Source organism: Strix aluco, chromosome 22 (assembly GCF_031877795.1).
Source record: "Strix aluco isolate bStrAlu1 chromosome 22, bStrAlu1.hap1, whole genome shotgun sequence".
Taxonomy (NCBI): domain Eukaryota; kingdom Metazoa; phylum Chordata; class Aves; order Strigiformes; family Strigidae; genus Strix; species Strix aluco.
In genome coordinates this window covers 8,988,317-9,006,616 of record NC_133952.1, presented here as the reverse complement: position 1 = coordinate 9,006,616, position 18,300 = coordinate 8,988,317, and the positions used below count along the sequence as shown (strand labels likewise).

At 52.5% G+C, this 18,300-nt stretch overlaps 1 protein-coding gene across 4 annotated transcripts; it reads right to left on the bottom strand.

Moving 5' to 3' along the window:
- Positions 1 to 465: 465 nt before the first annotated feature.
- LOC141933379 (peptidyl-prolyl cis-trans isomerase H) lies at positions 466 to 17,334 on the bottom strand. 4 transcript variants are annotated; one of them, XM_074847997.1, is made up of 10 exons: positions 16,135 to 16,462; positions 15,603 to 15,667; positions 14,098 to 14,121; positions 13,547 to 13,591; positions 13,066 to 13,108; positions 10,385 to 10,477; positions 8,738 to 8,825; positions 7,932 to 7,972; positions 5,858 to 5,946; positions 466 to 3,855 (listed from the first exon to the last, which is right to left on the bottom strand). In XM_074847997.1, exons 1-9 carry the CDS (start codon positions 16,372 to 16,374, stop codon positions 5,878 to 5,880), a joined length of 708 nt encoding a protein of 235 aa, XP_074704098.1. In that variant the 5' UTR covers positions 16,375 to 16,462; the 3' UTR covers positions 466 to 3,855; positions 5,858 to 5,877. The 4 variants fall into 4 exon arrangements, 3 of the variants coding, with proteins under 3 accessions (XP_074704098.1, XP_074704097.1, XP_074704096.1); XM_074847996.1 differs by having other exon boundaries at positions 466 to 3,852; XM_074847995.1 differs by lacking the exon at positions 466 to 3,855 and adding an exon at positions 4,064 to 4,265.
- Positions 17,335 to 18,300: the final 966 nt, after the last annotated feature.

Below are 18,300 nucleotides of genomic sequence, written 5' to 3'. Positions count from 1 at the left end.
CTGAGAAACGGCGTGCTGCGGGGAGCACTGCGCCGGCGGGTAACGGCTTGGCCCAACTGCCACGGTCGGGGCCTGAAGTGGGGTAGGGGCTGTAGTCTAACCCCCTCCAAGGGAGCAGGCAGCCCAGTCTGACCCCCCTCCAAGGGAGCAGGCAGCCCGGTCTAACCCCCCTCCAAGGGAGCAGGCAGCCCGGTCTAACCCCCCCTCTAAGGGACCAGGCAGCCCGGTCTAACCCCCTCCAAGGGAGCAGGCAGTCCGGTCTAACCCCCCTCCAAGGGAGCAGGCAGCCCGGTCTAACCCCCCTCCAAGGGAGCAGGCAGCCCGGTCTAACCCCCCCTCTAAGGGACCAGGCAGTCCGGTCTAACCCCCCTCCAAGGGACCAGGCAGCCCGGTCTAACCTCCCTCCACGGGAGCAGGCAGCCCGGTCTAAGCCCCCTCCAAGGGACCAGGCAGTCCGGTCTAACCCCCCTCCAAGGGACCAGGCAGCCCGGTCTAACCTCCCTCCACGGGAGCAGGCAGCCCGGTCTAAGCCCCCTCCAAGGGAGCAGGCAGCCCGGTCTAACCTCCCTCCAAGGGAGCAGGCAGCCCGGTCTAACTCCCCTCCAAGGGAGCAGGCAGTCCAGTCTAAACCCCCTCCAAGGGAGCAGGCAGTCCGGTCTAACCCCCCTCCAAGGGAGCAGGCAGTCCGGTCTAACCCCCCTCCAAGGGAGCAGGCAGCTTGGTCTAACCCCCCTCCAAGGGAGCAGGCAGTCCGGTCTAAACCCCCTCCAAGGGAGCAGGCAGTCCGGTCTAAACCCCCTCCAAGGGAGCAGGCAGTCCGGTCTAACCCCCCTCCAAGGGAGCAGGCAGTCCGGTCTAACCCCCCTCCAAGGGAGCAGGCAACTCGGTCTAACCCCCCTCCAAGGGAGCAGGCAGCCTGGTCTAACCCCCCTCCAAAGGAGCAAGCAGCACACAGAGGTCCTGAGCCCTGTGCCAGGCCTCCTGGTGAGGTGGGGAGAGGGTCTGGGCTTTGCCTACAGAAATATGGGATCTGGTTGAGGTGCTCCTCGACCCCCCCTCCATGCTGGAGACAGGCAGCGCGGCTGTGCCTCTGCCTTCTCTGCCTGTGTTTGCATTGCTCCCCAAGGAGCTCCTTTGATTGCACCTGCCTGAGTAGTGACTCAAGATAAATGCCTCCTAATTGAGCCATTTAAGAGCCAGGCTGTAGCCCCAGGTCAGAGGCCTCTTAAAAGTCTTGTCTTTAATTAGCCTTTTCCCAAGCATCCTGTCCTTCCCCTCCCCAGAGGAAGGGGGAGAGGCTGTGGGGCAGCTCCCCTTACCCTGACCCCTTCTTCCCACCCAGGCAGTAAGGAAAGCATCACTGATGGATTCTTTATCTTGACAAAGCCCTTCTCTAACGACCACCTTTCACCTCTTTGACTCCATTCCCTGTGTTTTCACCTTATAGCAGCTCAGAGAGATCCAAGATCTCTGCTGGATTCCCCAGAGCAAAGGTCCAGGGGAAACACAGTGTTCTTGTCCACCAAGTTATTTTTCCTTGGGCACTTGAAAAACGTGGATGTTGGCCACAGATTCATAGCCCTGTCCTTGGCTAGGTCATTCCTCCCACATAAGAGGAGGAAAAGGTCACCAGCAACCACGAAAAAGGTCTCTGGGAGCTGACCCATCACTCCACCATCTTTGCGACCAACGTGTATGCCCTTGGGATCAGCTCTTATGGCATCACCCACAAATTACTGCCAATTCCCCCATCCTAGTGCGAAAAATTGAAGCCAGGGACCTGGTTTCCCACATTACACCACGGTCAGGTGAGGGGCTCAGATGGGGCCAAGGTCGACACACCACAAGAACCAGTGTGGGTTTACAGACGTAGGTCTTGTCAAGCTTCCTGGTATCTTTTCTATGAGATCACCAACCACCTAATGAAGGAAAGAGCTTTAAAACAATAATACAATCCTGCAAGGGATCTGCATCAGGATTGTGACCTTAAAACCAGAATGGTATTAAAACTGGATGATGCTCAGTAAGTCCACTGAAAAATAAGTCTTAAAATATAATGGCAAATAAGGAATCCACCATGCAAGAGACCTCAGAGGGAGAAAACTGGGGAGAAAACTTCAAATCTCAGTGATGAAGCCTGTGAGGATGTCAGTCAGGGCCATGTACCTACAGAAGAAAACGTGGGCCACCCAACAGCTAACAGTGTCTTTGGGGTGGGTAACACTGCGGGCCCCAGAGGCTAATCTGATCCTCAGATGAATAAAGAGGCAATCAAACACTATCTCCAGTTGCAGCATTCACAGCTGGAGGAAGACACTGGAGCTCAGAGAAGATCCATCATCTGCTCTACAGCAGGAGATTCCAGGACTTGTTACACACAATGTAACTGAAGGGTTACTTCATCATGGGGGACTTAAACCCAAAAATGTGGTCTTTGAGAAAACTTTCAGCCAGCAGGTAAGGAACAGCAAGATACGCAAGGCAGAAAGCTGAAACTCTGCACATTCAGGGTCAAAGAGAAACATAACAGGATATAATTAGCCACTGAACAACTTTCAAAGAGGTTGTAATGGATTTACCGCTGTTAATTAATTTGGGGAAGCTCTGTGACCCCTGCTATGCAGGAAGTGTGACTAGCTGATCACGGTGACAGAAATACATCAGGCTGAGAAAATGCTGCTGAACCTGGACCCAGAAAGAAGCTGGCTACCCTGGTGAAAAAGTACAGTGGATTTGGGTACCCGCAGCCAGAACTGCAAACCTCAGCACTGCAGCTGGCAGACAGAGCTCCCTCAAGCTGCCCGGAGCCAAGCTCCTGCCTAAACCCCACAGGGAAGGGCCATCTGGACACGTTTCCTGAGCAGGACCAGCAGCTGAGTTTCTTTCTGGTCACCTCTCTCTCACAGCTGTCATCTGGCTCGTTTTCTCCTCCATATTGGGAATCTTCATCCCTCATCTCACAGGAAAGCCCTCTGCAAAGTCTTTTTGGGGCTGGAGAGGAAAGGGATGGTGTGCTTTGTGTTTCTTTCATCACCTGATGTTCTGCAGGTACAAGAAGGTGAGATGCCTTCAGCTGGAGAGAAGCAAACACAAGTGTCCTCACCAGCTGCACAAACCAGGAATGGAGACCTGGAAATCCCGACAGCCAGAGCTTCAAGAACTTTAAACAGTCACGAGATAAAAGAGCACACCAAAGCATGCCTGCAGGATCTGTCCTCCAGTAAACCAGCACTTGCTATCTAGCCCTGGGTAACGCACAAGCTAAGCATAGAGCACCCCCCCCCCCTCCTGCTGCCCAAGGAGCGATGGGATGTATCCGGATGGGAGGAAGCACCTGCACGTGACAGAACAGACTCTGTCCCAACTCCTTTACGTTTAATCTGCTGGATGAGAAAACTCACGCTGTAGCCCAGCCCCAACAAGTGCTTTCTTGTCCCCCAGCAGGTAGGTGAGCTTGCAATCTGATTCTGGGAGAAAAAAGTCAGTTTTGCCACTATCCTGCAGCTGTGCTCTCTGTAACCCTGCAGGATAAAGGAGACCCTATTTCTGCTGCTACAGCATAATAATTCCCTGCATCCCAGCCCAAAGTCCTGCTCTAACACCCTTGTAGCACCCGGGTAAATTCCTGCAGCACCCATGGCACGTAACACCCGTATGGCCTAGTGCTGCAATGTGTCAGGGGAGGTTTTACAAATGCTTGTTTACAGCATAACTCACCTCAGAGCCCAGCAAACTCACGGTGATGGAAACCTGTGCCATACCAATTCCTTGTGCTTCAGTAAGGCTGCATGTAGAAAGGTTCTGGAGATTCCCAAGATGCCAAACACCTCCCTGCCAGGCAGCCTTAGTTACCTGCTGAGGAAAGGAGCTGGTGGAGCACAGCACTGCCATGCTCCTTTCACCCTTTCTTCCCCATTTTGCAAATGCCCAGCAGCAATGACCCTCCATACCATGCACAGTAAATGTTCCTACTGAACCTGATAAGGCACGTTGCTGAAGATGCCATAGCCCTTCTTTCCTGAAGAATCTGTTCCCAAGCATGTTAACTCATGTGCACTGCACGCATATTTAACAAAATTCTTTATTTACATTTCAAAACGTTAAAAAAAACCCCAAACCCAAACATCGATGCCAATTATTAAATAATTTCAGGAGAATGTCAAAAGCACGGATCTGGCCTGCGGAGAGGACTAGGACAGTGGGGGAACTGGCTGGAGTTGGAACTGCATGGAGCCAGCACAAACCTAACCACCGGTGAAGGAACACTGAAACAAAGAAGAAACAGGTCCAAAATGCTGGACAGCCATTCCCAACTCATCCTGCCACAGCAAGACTGTGCAGTGACACTGGGTCCTGCGACAGTGATTTTCAAGTGAGTGCTACTTGCTGCATGCACTAGGTCACATCAACCCTGAGCTAGAGAACTCGGGAGTCCTCCTGGGTCTCCATGCCAGGCATCTGCATTTATCTCTGAACTTTCAATCAACAGTTCCCGTTTCTCCTGGATAATTTCAAAGGATCTTGACAAGTAACTGATTTAGCTGTCTGAAGGTGGAAAGACACCCTAAAGGGCAGCAGAGTGCAGAAAGGCACTTCCTAAGGCCTGGCTGGAAAGTAAGTGAAGTGACACCAGCCTCATACCTAGAAATGAAAAGCTTCCAGTCTCAAGTTGGATGTTGGCCAGAGATCAAGTACTCCAAACAGAAATCACCCATAAGTCTGGGCCTGAGGACAACCCTAAAGGGGAGCCCACCCATCAACATGGGTGTCTGCAAGAAAGCCTGTTAACAAGGTTGTGCCTATCTTCAAAAGCCTATAAATGCCACCAGAAGTACCAGGGAAATGAAACAATTACATTCCCTGTTGTCACTTCATCAAATAGGAGGAGCTCCCAAGAACCTGAAGCACTGCAGATCTGAAAGACTTTATTATGGAAGCAGGGACGCGTCTTCACGGATGTCTATGGAAATCATTTAATGGAAGGTCAAAAATTGTGGGGATTTGCTTTTGTCAGTGCCTGCCTGCCTGCTGAAATTTGAAAAATCAGCAACCAAAAGGCTAATACAGCAGATTTTTGACAAGCTGCATCCTGACACATTGAAATCTAGACAGATTTGTTTAAATGCTTGTGTTTTTTACGGTGAAGTGGGCAGACAAATGGAAACAGAATACTGTATGTTAGCCTGAGCGCTGCCTTGAGCCTACTGGTTTAACCAAAACGAAGCCTAAATAGTAGTACATGCTGGAAACATCTCCCTTCAGATGACAACAGTGGTTATTTTTTTGAGTTAAGGTAAGGCTATGTATGGTAATTCCTTGGCCCTTCAGTGGTGGCAGTCCTATGGCTGTACTGAGCAAAGAGGCTCAAATCCTTTCTTTCTCCTTTTCTTGATCCCTGCCTGCCCCACACACGGATGCTCTTGTTTCTGTAGCAATCAGAGAGTTCACCAACCTGCATGTCAAAGTAAAGCCCCCTACCCCGCAGACTGCCTGGGTACTAACAGCTGGAGCCCTGCTGCAGTTCCCTTGCACCCACTGGTTTCTAAAGCCGAGGCTTCAAGGCAGCCTAACCCCGTCCAAGACAGAGCTCCCACAACCCCGTCTTCCCCTTGATTGCAGCTGCAATATCTTATCCCTCTAGTGCTGCCTTTGGTGTTTGTGTAGCTCGGAGGGAAGCCAGTTCAGGGAGTTTTGCTGGCAAAAAACTATTCCTGTTAGAGAAGCATTTTCTGGTGTTTCACTGAGCTGAGTCAGCTCTCTGCAGACTCAAGTGAATGTGAAAATAAGGCGAGAGAAAAGCAAGGAGCACAGCAGCCCCGAGTTCAATTGCACTGGGTGCCTGTGAAGACAGACTTACCGCATTTCTGTTTCATTGCTTTACATTTCCCCACACTGAGAGATCACAACCGGCAGCTTGGGTTTGTTATTTGGACCCGTAGGCACATTCTAGGGACAAACAAATATATAACGTTAAACCTTAAAAAAGCACAGCAAATCCAGTGAGTGACAGGTACTTGAAGACTGGCTACGAGATGTCTGTACAACATCAGGAAAAGGGAAATATAGACACAGCTCTGAGTAACATAGAAGCACCGTTACGCATTTTGGCAACAGATCCGGCCATAAGCCGGTGAACTCCTTCTCTGCACAGAGGTCTGGGATACAGACCTGAGCCCGATCCTCTGAGTGGGAGGGAAGGAACAGAGCAAAAACTGGAGAGCTCCTCATGAGACACAGCAAGCACCACGTCACTTGAAGCTGCTTTGGCTTAAATCATTAAAGTTACTAATGACAGCTGCAACACGCAAAGCAAACTTGTATTTGTACAGAAGGGGAATCCAAATAAGCAACAGTAACAAAGCTGCCCTCTTTCTGAACCCCTCATTCTGCTGGACTTGGCTGCTCTCTCACCAGTCTCTCATTTCCTTTCATTTCACAGAATCACAGAATCGTCTAGGTTGGTTGGAAAAGACCTTGAAGATCCTCCAGTCCAACCATTGACCTAACACTGACCGTTCCCAACTCCACCAGATCCCTCAGCGCTGGGTCAACCCGACTCTTCAACCCCTCCAGGGATGGGGACTCCCCCCCTGCCCTGGGCAGCCCATTCCAACGCCCAACAGCCCCTTCTGCAAAGAAATCCTTCCTAAGAGCCAGTCTGACCCTGCCCTGGCGCAGCTTGAGGCCATTCCCTCTTGTCCTGGCGCTGGTTCCTTGGCTCAAGAGACTCATCCCCCCTCTCTGCACCCTCCTTTCCGACAGCTGTAGAGGGCCATGAGGTCTCCCCTCAGCCTCCTCTTCTCCACACTAAACCCCCCCAGTTCCCTCAGCCGCTCCCCATCAGACCTGTGCTCCAGACCCTGCACCAGCTCCGTTGCCCTTCTCTGGACACGCTCGAGTCATTCAATGGCCTTTTTGGAGTGAGGGGCCCAAAACTGAACCCACTCATCGAGGTGCAGCCTCACCAGTGCCGAGTACAGGGGCAAGATCCCTCCCCTGTCCCTGCTGGCCACACTATTTCTGATACAAGCCAGGATACCGTTGGCCTTCTTGGCCACCTGGGCACACTGCTGGCTCATGTTCAGCCAGCTGTCAATCAACCCCCCCAGGTCCCTCTCTGACTGACTGCCCCTCACTGTAGCGATGCACAAAGCCCGCACACCACAACCCTCCCAGCAGTGCTCCTGGCGAGGAGGGCTAGCAACACATGGGTTACACCACGCTGCGCAGCTCCTCGCACGTGGCCTTTTCTCAAGGCCTAACAGCTGTCAGCTCTGTGTTTGCCTCACTTTTTAGATGTAGATCAGAGGCCCTTGTGCACATTATCCCATGCATGTGCCATGAAGTTAGCATTGGCTGTCCTGAAGAACTCGCTGTTATTTCTTAAATCTACTCACTATCATGCCGTGACACCCAGTCACAACACTGGCAGCAACCACCACCCCTGAGCATATTCATCTTCAGCTTCTGGAAGCCCATCAGAAGATTAGTTTAATTTTTCTTATTAAACATGCTGATCACGGATCAGCAGAACTGATGATTTAGCATCCACTGAATAATCCCAGGCAATGGCACAGAAGTGATCTGCTTTACACTCTTGTCTGAGTTGCTGATGGAACAGCTTTTCACTTCAGCTTCCTGAACAAATGCAAAGCATTGCAAATAGAGCCACAAGAACACAATCCCCGCTCAAAGACTAACCAGCAACCACAAGAGCATAGCATTTCTAAAGTCAATCTATATGACAGCCTTTGCCTCAACAGATTTTCTGCTATTTTATAACGATGAACACCGATAATACCAGTTATCAACACTGGTATTCCCTGGTATCCTGTGAGCAGACAGCAGGAGAGAACAGAACAACCCTGGTTAACCCTCTACGGGACTTTCCAATGTGGACATTCACAGAGAAATAGGTGAATTCAACTTACTTCAATTTTTCTCATGACCAACAGCCCATCAACAATTTTACCTAGAATGAGAAAATTTATCCACTTCAGTATGGCCAGTTTTAACCTTTGCTCCCCCCCATCACAGGTACAGGTGGTTTTGTTCCTCCTAAAGAGTCTTGTGCAGTGTGTAGCTAGTGGGCACTTCAGGGTTTGTTACCAATCTCTAAAGTAATAAAGGAAACAATCCCTCTGAAAACATTTTCCACATTCAGATTTTTTTCCCATCGCATGTGTCGGAATCTACATTTTGAGATTCCAGCTGTGCTAAAATACAGCACCACCCACCTCTCCATCAACACCACCTTTGCAATGTGTTGTAAAACAGCAATGAATGATACCAGTGTTACTTAAGAATTGGAGGAAGTTATAAGTAGGACATCAGCTTAAAGGCTGGCCTTGAAGTCCTACAGCCCAAGTGACAGTACATGAAAAGTTAGCAGATGTGGTTTCATAGAATTACCATCTAAAAACTCTGCTGAAAGCTCAGTCCTCTCGGACAGTGGAGAAGAAAGGGATCCCTTCACCCACCTGGGCCTTCCGCACTGGCACAAGGACTTATGTAGTAACACAACACACCGATCAAGGACCTGACCTGGATTAAAGCTAACCTGGGAAAAATAAGTTTTGTTTCACCAGTGATCCATCTCAGTACTTGGCTGCACAGATACCTCCGCTAGTGCAAGCAAGGGAGGAAGAACAAGCAGTCCACAGCTGTTTATTTGAGCAGCTGCCAGCCCAGGGAGTGTCCGTGAGCTGGTACGCCAGCCTCTGCTGCAGGTACTCACCGAACACTACGTGTTTTCCATCCAACCAGTCACATTTAGAGCACGTAATGAAAAACTGACAGCCGTTGGTACTTGGACCACTGTTTGCCTGGGGGTTGAGAATGACAAAACACAAAAAGGGTACAATTTAAGACTTCCCCAAACTGAAGGCAGACGCGTCTCACGTAGGAAAGAGCTGCTGCTCTAGACCTAGCCTAGCTTATGTTTAGCTTATTGCTACACAAACCAAAGGAAGCACGATACACCTCTGCAGGAGAGCGGCCTGTGCTGGGACGTGGCACGTCAGTAAGTCTGGTCATGCTGGCATGCGCATGAGCCACGTCACCAACTTTTTATTATGCTTCTACATGTTCAGCACAAGACTCTGCTGACATCTGGGCTCTAGAACACACTCTTGAAAAAAGGCTGAACTTTTTGGTGATGAGTACTTACTGGGTGAACTACTGTCCTGGGGAAAACGAAAAGCCAGGAACCAGCAGGACAAAAAAAAAAAGCAGCTGATTTCATTATTTGGAAGGTGTTCTCAGAATAAAACCAAAAAACCCCCGTGTCCGTTCTGATGATCAAGATGAGAAAGGTAACAATCGTATCGGCACGGGGCTCACAGGAACCGTGTGATGCAGATGGGAAATTTAATTCACATCCGAGCGCAACACCCAGAGCATTTGCGCTCTGCTAAGAAAACCCCTCTGCCACACTTCAGTCCACTTCAATTCTTCAAAGCTCTGTTGACCATCAGGTAACACTAAAGCATCTTTCTGAACTGACAAGTGAACCGGGCAAGCTTTGCAGCTGCAGGACAGCATAGGGCATGGTCACAGTGGATTTTACTTACTGCCAGACAGAGCCAGCTTGGGAGGGATCCAGCTGGGACAGACATGGTTTGGCCCAGCAGGATGACGCCGGAGCCATGGCCCTTTAACACAAAGCTGGCAGTACGAGGGTGGATCCCTTCTCCCTCACCACGGTACACGGGTTGCTTAGTTGTGTCACGACACCTCGTCTGGGGCCGCGTTTTGAACTGGGTGAATAACTAATCCAAATGGTGAATGCTCTCAGCAAGTGGTTTTAAGGGCAGGGCAGCTGCAGGAGCTGGGCAAGAAGCAGCTGTGGAGAGGAACACTGAAGCACTGGCTCCACTTGCTTTCCATTGCAGAAGCCAGTGTATTGTCCCTACCAGACAACATGCAATGGTTGCAGTTTTTCCTACAATGTTGAACAGGAAGCCTATGTTCTAAAAGATGCCATGGTAACACTGCTATGGCTTTGAAACTCCCAAATCTCTTTGTTTCATCCTTGCTGAGGTCAGTGTTTGATAACACTATGAAGGAAGAAGAAAACACCACCGCTTGCCACTGTATGAAAACTGTTAAGAATCAAGCAACTCTCAAAGCTCATCAAACAAAGCCTGCCCCAGCACTTCAACAGGTAAAAAAGAAAGGATGCTGCAGGATCAGGACTTGTGTCACTCAACACATTGACCCATGAGGAGCCTTCTAGCCAGGAGTTACAAAGCAGGTCTTTTAGACCTTGGATCCAACGCTGGAGATTTCTGTCGTCTGGCAAATAATTTATAGGCTTCGGAAAAGGGCACAGAGAAAGTACCAAAAGCTTTTTAGTCTTAGAATATCTCTATTTTATACTCACCATAGAGAGCAGCCCAGGAGCAGAGTGTTTCAGTTTGAAGTTTTCATCTGCAAAAGGACCCCTGTATATACTGGCTACCCCAGTGCCGTCGCCCTGCGTGAGAGAGGTGCCCGGTCAGCCACAGCAACTGCTACGGAACAACTCAATTTAAAAATTAAATTTAAAACACCCAAGCAAAAGGACAGCGTTAAATCCAGCCCGAAACGGGTGCTGTACTGCCATTTGCACGCACCAGCAGTGAACATGTTCAATGTTTCATTTCTGAAGAGGATCAGCGACTGGTTTCTAACTCCACAGCACATCCTTTGCCATCCATATGTTGGCAGAAACCCATGGAGGTGGTAAGGATCAAGTTCAAGCCTCCCAGAGAGAGACAGAGGCTACAGATGGCTTGGGATGGACCCACCTGGCCTCAGCAGGGAAAGGGGAAGGGACATCAAAGTAGGGGCTGGTGTGACAAGGAAAGTGGTTGCGTGGAAAAAGTTGGCTGATGCTTCGTTATTTCACCTTATTTTCTGTGATTTTACAGGAAACAGGGAAGTGATCTTGCTGTTCAGCAAGGACAGTTTCTGAAATATGGAGCTTCTACCTTTTGCTGTACTTCTACCAAGTCGAGACATCCTGTACTTAACTACAAGTCCCAGCACTCAGACTTCAAGACACTTCTAAATTAAAGCAGCGTGGCCCCTAACAGCTGCACATTGCAAGCTTTGACTGCTCACAAATTTGTAATTTGCAGAAACCTGACGCATGGTTCACGCAAGACACGTAAGTCATGGCACGGCTGAAAGGCCGCCCTGCCCTTTGGTCTGGGGTTGCAGAGACACTCCTGTGTATGACACCAAAAGGACTCAGCAGGGACCCTTCAACAGAACGGCCTGACAGATGCTGCAGTGAGGAACCCTTCAGGGAAAGCTGAAGCAATGCAGCCTGGTATCTCTGGCACACTCAGTTACATCTCCTATTCCAACAGCCACTTCCCTGGGTTGATTTCACAGAATCACAGAATCATCGAGGTTGGAAAAGACCTTGAAGCTCCTCCAGTCCAACCCTGAACCTCACCCTGACCGTTCCCAACTCCACCAGATCCCTCAGCGCTAAGTCAACCCGACTCTTCAACCCCTCCAGGGATGGGGACTCCCCCCCTGCCCTGGGCAGCCCATTCCAACGCCCAACAACCCCTTCTGCAAAGAAATCCTTCCTAAGAGCCAGTCTGACCCTGCCCTGGTGCAGCTTGAGGCCATTCCCTCTTGTCCTGGCGCTGGTTCCTTGGCTCAAGAGACTCATCCCCCCTCTCTGCACCCTCCTTTCCGACAGCTGTAGAGGGCCATGAGGTCTCCCCTCAGCCTCCTCTTCTCCAGACTAAACCCCCCCAGTTCCCTCAGCCGCTCCCCATCAGACCTGTGCTCCAGACCCTGCATCAGCTCCGTTGCCCTTCTCTGGACACGCTCGAGTCATTCAATGGCCTTTTTGGAGTGAGGGGCCCAAAACTGAACCCAGTCATTGAAGGGCGGCCTCACCAGTGCCAAGTCCAGGGGTAAGAGCCCTTCCCTATGATCATTTCCCCTCCCTGTGTCACTTCAGCCCCATTTCTTCTGCCTTGCTGCAACCTGCCTCCCTTCCCTGCCTTTCTACTTAACATATACATTCTTTAGGAGACCAAACTTAACAGGAAAGTAAGATACCAGTAACATACCACGTGCAGCTCCACATCTTCTGCTCTGCTTGCCTAGCCCTTGCTTCTTTTCCCCCTATTCTCTGAGGTTTACTCTCAGCTCTGAGACAGGAACATATACCCATTTTTAGTGGTCAGTGTGACTGTCCTTGCTCCTCAAGTGCCACTCTAGTAAGTGTAATTCATAAATAACAAGTACTGGTGCAATCTGTAATGCTTGCTGAGCTTCAGTGGAAGTAATAAAGTCCACTGGGACAGTTGAGCAGCATCACAATTAGTGACTACCTAAAAGTCTGGTGTGGCTGAGCCACCCGCTCTGCAGTCAATTCTCTCGGTGACTTTCACACAACAAAGCATTATCAATTTTGTACCAAAAAAGCTTTATCATCCACCTCATGTTTTGTAACACTTCCACAAAGGAAATAATTTTACTGGGCCCTAGGACAGTGAAGAGACCCTGTGGTCCTCGAGGCTCCCCCATATACTCTGCTTATCCCTAAGTCAGAGCACGACCACCACTGCGGGCACAAAGTCTTTTCTATTTTGAGACAATTCACTAACAAACAGTTAATTTTTATTTAACTAGTTAGTTTTTATTTCACTATACTTTGCACTAGACACTTGGTTCTGTACCTAGGGTCTCTCTCCAAAGAGCTAACAGAAATTTGCATGGTTTCTTGTTTGGGGGGACAGGAGAAGGAGGAATGACAACACAGTACAAAAAAAATAAAACTCTTTCAAGTTTGAAAAGGCTCTAGCTGTACTGCCATGCTTTTTTTAGAGAGAAAAACTTTGGGAAGGAGAAGCTATGCTCACCCAAGATTTGGTTTCAAGTACGTTATAGTCTGTGGCAGTAAGACAGCAGCAATTGTAGGAGGAATCCTCCAGTGACTACTGAGTACCGCAAAAGAGAGCCAACAGATCCCACAGAGCAGCACGGACCCTTGGAAACAGCTGCTTAATGTACCACGTAGGAAAAGCACAAAAGGAATAGAGCAGTACTTACGTTTACAAAGTCACCTCCTTGGATCATGAAATCCTTTATTACCCTAAAGAAGTAAAACAATACTCAGTTCTCAGTAGACAAACGTCTCAAGAAGCTTCGCACGGGGCAAACAGGCGTTCTGCCTCGCTGCACAGCGACAGTTATCAGCCTCTGTGAATGCTACAGTCTAAAATCTGCAACAAAGCTTAACTACTCGTTGCTGTTGGGTAATTTGGGACCCATTGCTGCTCGAGCAGGGATAGTGATTAGAGGACAGATGCCAGAACGTGATCTCTGACCTGACACCCCAGGCACGGGGGATCCCTCCCAGTGACCCCAGCGTACACACCTGACAGACCCCCAAATGCCCCAGAGCTACGCAAGGACGGTATCAGCCAAGACCTACAGATGCCTCCCGGACCAATAATGCCCGAGGCAGCTCTCCAAACCACATCTAGCTCAGGCTGCTACTGCAGTGCCTAAACAAAAGCAGAGGAATTACCTGTGGAAAGTGCTTCCTTTATAACCTATAGGGACACCATCCTTCCTGCAAGGAAAGGAAAAGGAAAATCATTGCAACTTACTGCACATCCCAACACAAAACCCTCCCAGGAATTCAGAGTCCCAAAGGCTTGTCCTACACGTTACTACTGCCTTGATATACCACCCCGTGCTGCAGCCTGGCTCCCCGCTGCTGCTACCAGAGGCAAAGGCAAACCTCGAGTGGGCTCTGCCCGCTAAGTGACACGGTTCCCTACAACACCCACACCAGCACCTTTAGGGGATCCCACTGCCATCTGCAGCACGAGCAGGCGGGATTTGCAGACAGGGCTTTTCAGAGCACCCTGAGCACGAACAAAGTCATGCCCAAAGGGAACAATCTGCCACCCCTGCGACGCACCGAGCTCATCACAACTTCGTCAGAGCGGTTTTCTGCAACTCCTTCATGTTGTCCTGGCAGAGTAAGAAACACTTCCAAGTGAGCCTTCTTCCTGCTCACCCAGCCCTGTTTCTCTGAGTAGGCTACTTTAAAGGACCCCGTAACCCGCTTACCTGAATTCACCCGTACAAAACTGCCTGCAAGACAAAAAGGAGAGCAGAGCGTGAGGCACATCTGCCCCCGGAGGACACAGAGGGCTGCATTCAGCCAACATGCACTGACTGGTGTGCAGGAGTGCCCTCGCTGCACCGGGGATGACCCCAGTGCCACGGAACCGGCAGCAACTCCTCCCCACTGCCATTTTAAAACAGACTGCTCTGCTGCCTGCAGTTGAGGAGCGCAGATATTTAACACCGAGGCCGTGAGGGGCAGTGAACGTGGAGCAGACCCCGTGTTTCACAGAGAACAGGGTACATCCATCTCTGCCGTGTGAAGTGCTAGGGCTCGGACAACAGGCTCAAGCCAGAGTTGACCTATAGATGAATCCTGTATATTTTATAACTGATAACCATTGTGCTAGTAGGTATTGTACTAAGTTATAACAACCTATTTATGCTGGTGTAAAAAGTGCTAAAGCACTGGAATACTGCAGCCTGAACAACAGGCCCCAAGCTGAAGCTGCTAACTTAGCATGTAGTCATTAGTAAAATATGTAAACTCGCTCGTGAAAGACAAAATATAATCAGTAGAGAGGAGAGAATGTATCCAGCTTTCCTTTCGCAGCCTTGTTCAAGGCTGAGAACCCAAGTATTTGGCCTTGTTAGAAACTCCCTTGGTTTCCCCCGCCGAGCCCTGGCCAGGCTTTGGGTGGAATCCAACAGGAGAATGAAACCAGATATTTCCCGCTCAAAACAAAGGTGCCAGTTACTCTGGCTTGTCGATCTCTGGTATATAAGGCTGGGCCCGTTTGCAGCGACTTTGGGTGCCTCACCTATGGGTGGACGCACCGCGTAGGATTTCCCACTTGCCGGGACAGGCTCTCCAAATCCTCGCTGTAACCGGGGCTCCCCAGCGACTGCGGGTCTGGGTGATGATGATAATATATGCAAGGGGTGATGTATTTCTCTTAATTACTATTCTCTCTCTCTCTCGTGCAGTAATGATTTGATGCATTACCCTGTATTTTCCTGCTTGTTGCTTTAAGTGCACTGTTCTGCTTCTTCTCACTGCATGTTTTCTGTATTAGGCTGTTACATTACTTGGTTATCACCAGTAAAGTACGCCTACTCTTTTCACTCTGGTGTCCCAGTTTAATTGGTATCCTTAATCAGCAAAACACCGTGGCAGCGGGACGCCCGAGCGGCGCATCCTTCAGTCAGCGCCAAGAGACCTGCGTGGCCCTGCCGTTAAGGTGCGGCCTTTTCCAAGGGCACCGAGCGCTCGAGAAGCTCCGCAGAGGGAGCAGAGCGGGACCGCAGCCCTTCCCCTTCCAGCCAGGTGCCCTTCCCCAGGGGATCGGGGTGCTCACGGCCGCATCTCTCTGGGAACGCAGAGAGGAGCAAAGCAGTGCGGCGGCTCTGGGGGGACTGGCCACTCTGCCACCTGAGCCATTCCTGCGCCCAAAAGTCTTCACAGCCCCCACCCGGGCTGAGCTGCACAAACGCCGCCTGCTCCTCACCTGAAGTTCTCTGCTGTTTTGGGTACGACGTCGGCGAACAGCTCGATCTTCATGCGGCCGACCTCCTGGGGAGACGGGGCCGCATGAGCCCCCTGGGCCCCTCACACACACACACACACACACACACCCCCCCCAGCCTCCCCCCGCCGCACCCCCCACCCCCTGCCCTGCAGCCCTGCTGCCAGCCCTTCCCCCCGCGCCCCTGCAGCCCCACAGCCCCCGACTGCCCCGCACCTCCCTCCCGCTGCTCCCCTCCGAGCGCTTTCGGTCGCCCCCCGCCAACCCCACGACCAGCACTCGACCCCCCCCGCACCCCCCCACGTCGCTCCTACACCCCCAGGGAACCCCGGCACGTCCCCCCGCCCTGCACCCCGCCACCCCCCTCCCGGAGCCCCCCCGCGAGCCCCCCCGCTCCGGGCCCCCCCGGCTGCCCCCCGGCCCCTGCGAGCCCCGCACCCCCGCCCCCCCCAGCGAGCCCCCGCAGCCCCTCCCGCTGCCGCCCCCGGCCCCGCCGCGCAGCGCCCGAGCCCACCTGCCCGCCGATGGTGACATCGAAGAAGACCACGGGGTTGGTGGGGTTGGACGCCAGCACCGCCATGGCACGCGCCGCTCCCGGAAGCGGAAGTGCCGCCGGAAGCGGCGGCGGCAGCGGCTCCGGCCCCGGAAGTGCCGGCGGGGCCGGGCGGGGCTGAGGCCTCCCCTGGGCGCGGAGCCCGGCGCTGCCGCGGAGGGCGGGCGGCGGCAGCGGGCAGCGCGGCCCCTCGGCCGGCATCGCAGGGGGCTGGGGGCCCAGCAGCGCGTTCCCTGCGGGCCCAGGCGGCCCCGGAGCCGGCCCTGCGGCCGTTCCTGCCCCGAGGCGCCGGAGGCCGCCGGGAGGGTGTCGGGAGACGTGGCGGAGGGCTTGGAGCAGCGGGGTCCGCGGGCTGGGCCGGGCTGTCCTTCAGCCCTCGCGGGCAGCTCGAAGCTTCCCAGAAGCAAAGCCCTTCTTGGCAGGGCCCCCTCCGTCCCTTGGTGCCCGCCCCGCCGGGGAGAGCCCTGCCTGCGCCCGCCGGGACGGGTCCTGCCGCGGGGACTTGCCCGGGACGCTCGGCAGGGCCGGGCCTCAGCAGGGCCTGGTTCTCCAGCCCCGTGCTGGGCTGGGGCGGCCGCAGGGCGGTGCACGGAGGGCACAGAGGGGTCTCCAGTGCCCAGCGGGAGATGGCCGTGGGCTCTGGCAAGCGGCACCTGAGGAGGAGGTGTTGGCGTGCATCAGGGGGATGAGACAAGGAGACGAACAGGCAGAGTCCAACAGAACTGCTCAGCAGGAATTCTTGGATGAGCAGCGCTGGGGGCGCCCTGGGGATTCTCCGCCATACGGGCTCCCAGGAATTAGCGAGGGACAGCAGTTTACATCCACGCAAATCACACGCATGCATGGGATTTCCTGGAAAGGGGTTTCTCATGACAATGAGTTCCTGGAATTCATTTACATAGTCTGGGCACGCGTAGAGAAAACAGGGTGCGGGTCTTTGGTGGTCGAGGGAAGAAGTAAGCAGTCTTCTTCACGGCGTTCACTAGTTGACCTTCTTTCCAGCGCGTGCGCTGTGAAGTAAAGTCCAGGTGCCGCCTTCCTAAATCAGCAAAATCATTTTCCCTGTAACGGGGTCTCTGTGCGTCTTTGTTCGAGCTCCCCTTATCTCATTCTAGGGGTTGCCCAAGTGTCCGCTGAAGGCCTTGAGTCTGCTCTCGGGGATTTCCGTGGGGAGCCTGACGAGCGTTTCAATCTTACCTAAACAGGCAAAGGGACATCAGGAAAGAGTTGAGGACTCGGGAGTCCTTGAGAAAGAAATGAAGGAACACACATGCAAAGCTTGTAGACCAGCTGTATTGAGGGAATCCAGCTGTACTGAGGGAATCCAGCCTCCTCAGCCAGAAGACAGAGACTGGGAGAAGGACCCCCCCACAATCCGGGAGGAGACAGTCGGTGACCTACTGCATCACATGGACACACACAAGTCTGTGGGACCGGGCGGGATACACCCGAGGGTGCTGAAGGAGCTGGCTGGGTGCTCGCCAAGCCGCCTTCCATCATTTCCCAGCAGTCCTGGCTGAGCGGGGAGGTCCCGACAGATTGGAGATTGGCCAATGTGACGCCCATCTATAAGAAGGGTCGGAAGGATGATCCGGGAAATTACAGGCCTGTCAGCTTGACTTCAGTGCCCGGGAAGCTGACGGAGCAGCTCATCCTGAGTGCCATCACACAGCACGTGCGGGACAGCCAGATGATCAGGCCCAGTCAGCGGGTTTAGGAAAGGCAGGTCCTGCCTGACAAACCTGATCTCCTCCTACGACAGGGCGACCTGCTTATTGGGTGAGGGAAAGGCTGTGGGTGTTGTCTGCCTTGACTTTAGCGAGGCCTTTGACACCGTTTCCCACAGCATTCTCCTGGCAAAACTGGCTGCTCGCGGCTTGGATGGGCACACGCTGTGCTGGGTAAAAAACTGGCTGGATGGCCGGGCCCAAAGAGTGGTGGTGAACGGAGGTAAATCCAGTTGGCGGCCGGTCACGAGTGGTGTCCCCCAGGGCTGGGTTTTGGGGCCACTCCTGTTTAACATCTTTACTGATGCTCTAGACAAGGGGATCGAGTGCACCCTCAGTCAGTTTGCAGATGACACCCAGTTGGGTGGGAGTGTTGATCTGCTCGAGGGTAGGGAGGCTC

What these genes read in the sequence shown, in the direction of transcription:
- LOC141933379 (XM_074847997.1), bottom strand. Translation starts at nt 16,374, where the DNA reads ATGCCGGCCGAGGGGCCGCGCTGCCCGCTGCCGCCGCCCGCCCTCCGC. An exon ending in ATGTCACCATCGGCGGGCAG is followed by an intron (nt 15,668 to 16,134) that starts GTGGGCTCGGGC and finishes CCGTCTCCCCAG; the next exon opens with GAGGTCGGCCGCATGAAGAT. An exon ending in TTTTGTACGGGTGAATTCAG is followed by an intron (nt 13,592 to 14,097) that starts GTAAGCGGGTTA and finishes CTTTCCTTGCAG; the next exon opens with GAAGGATGGTGTCCCTATAG.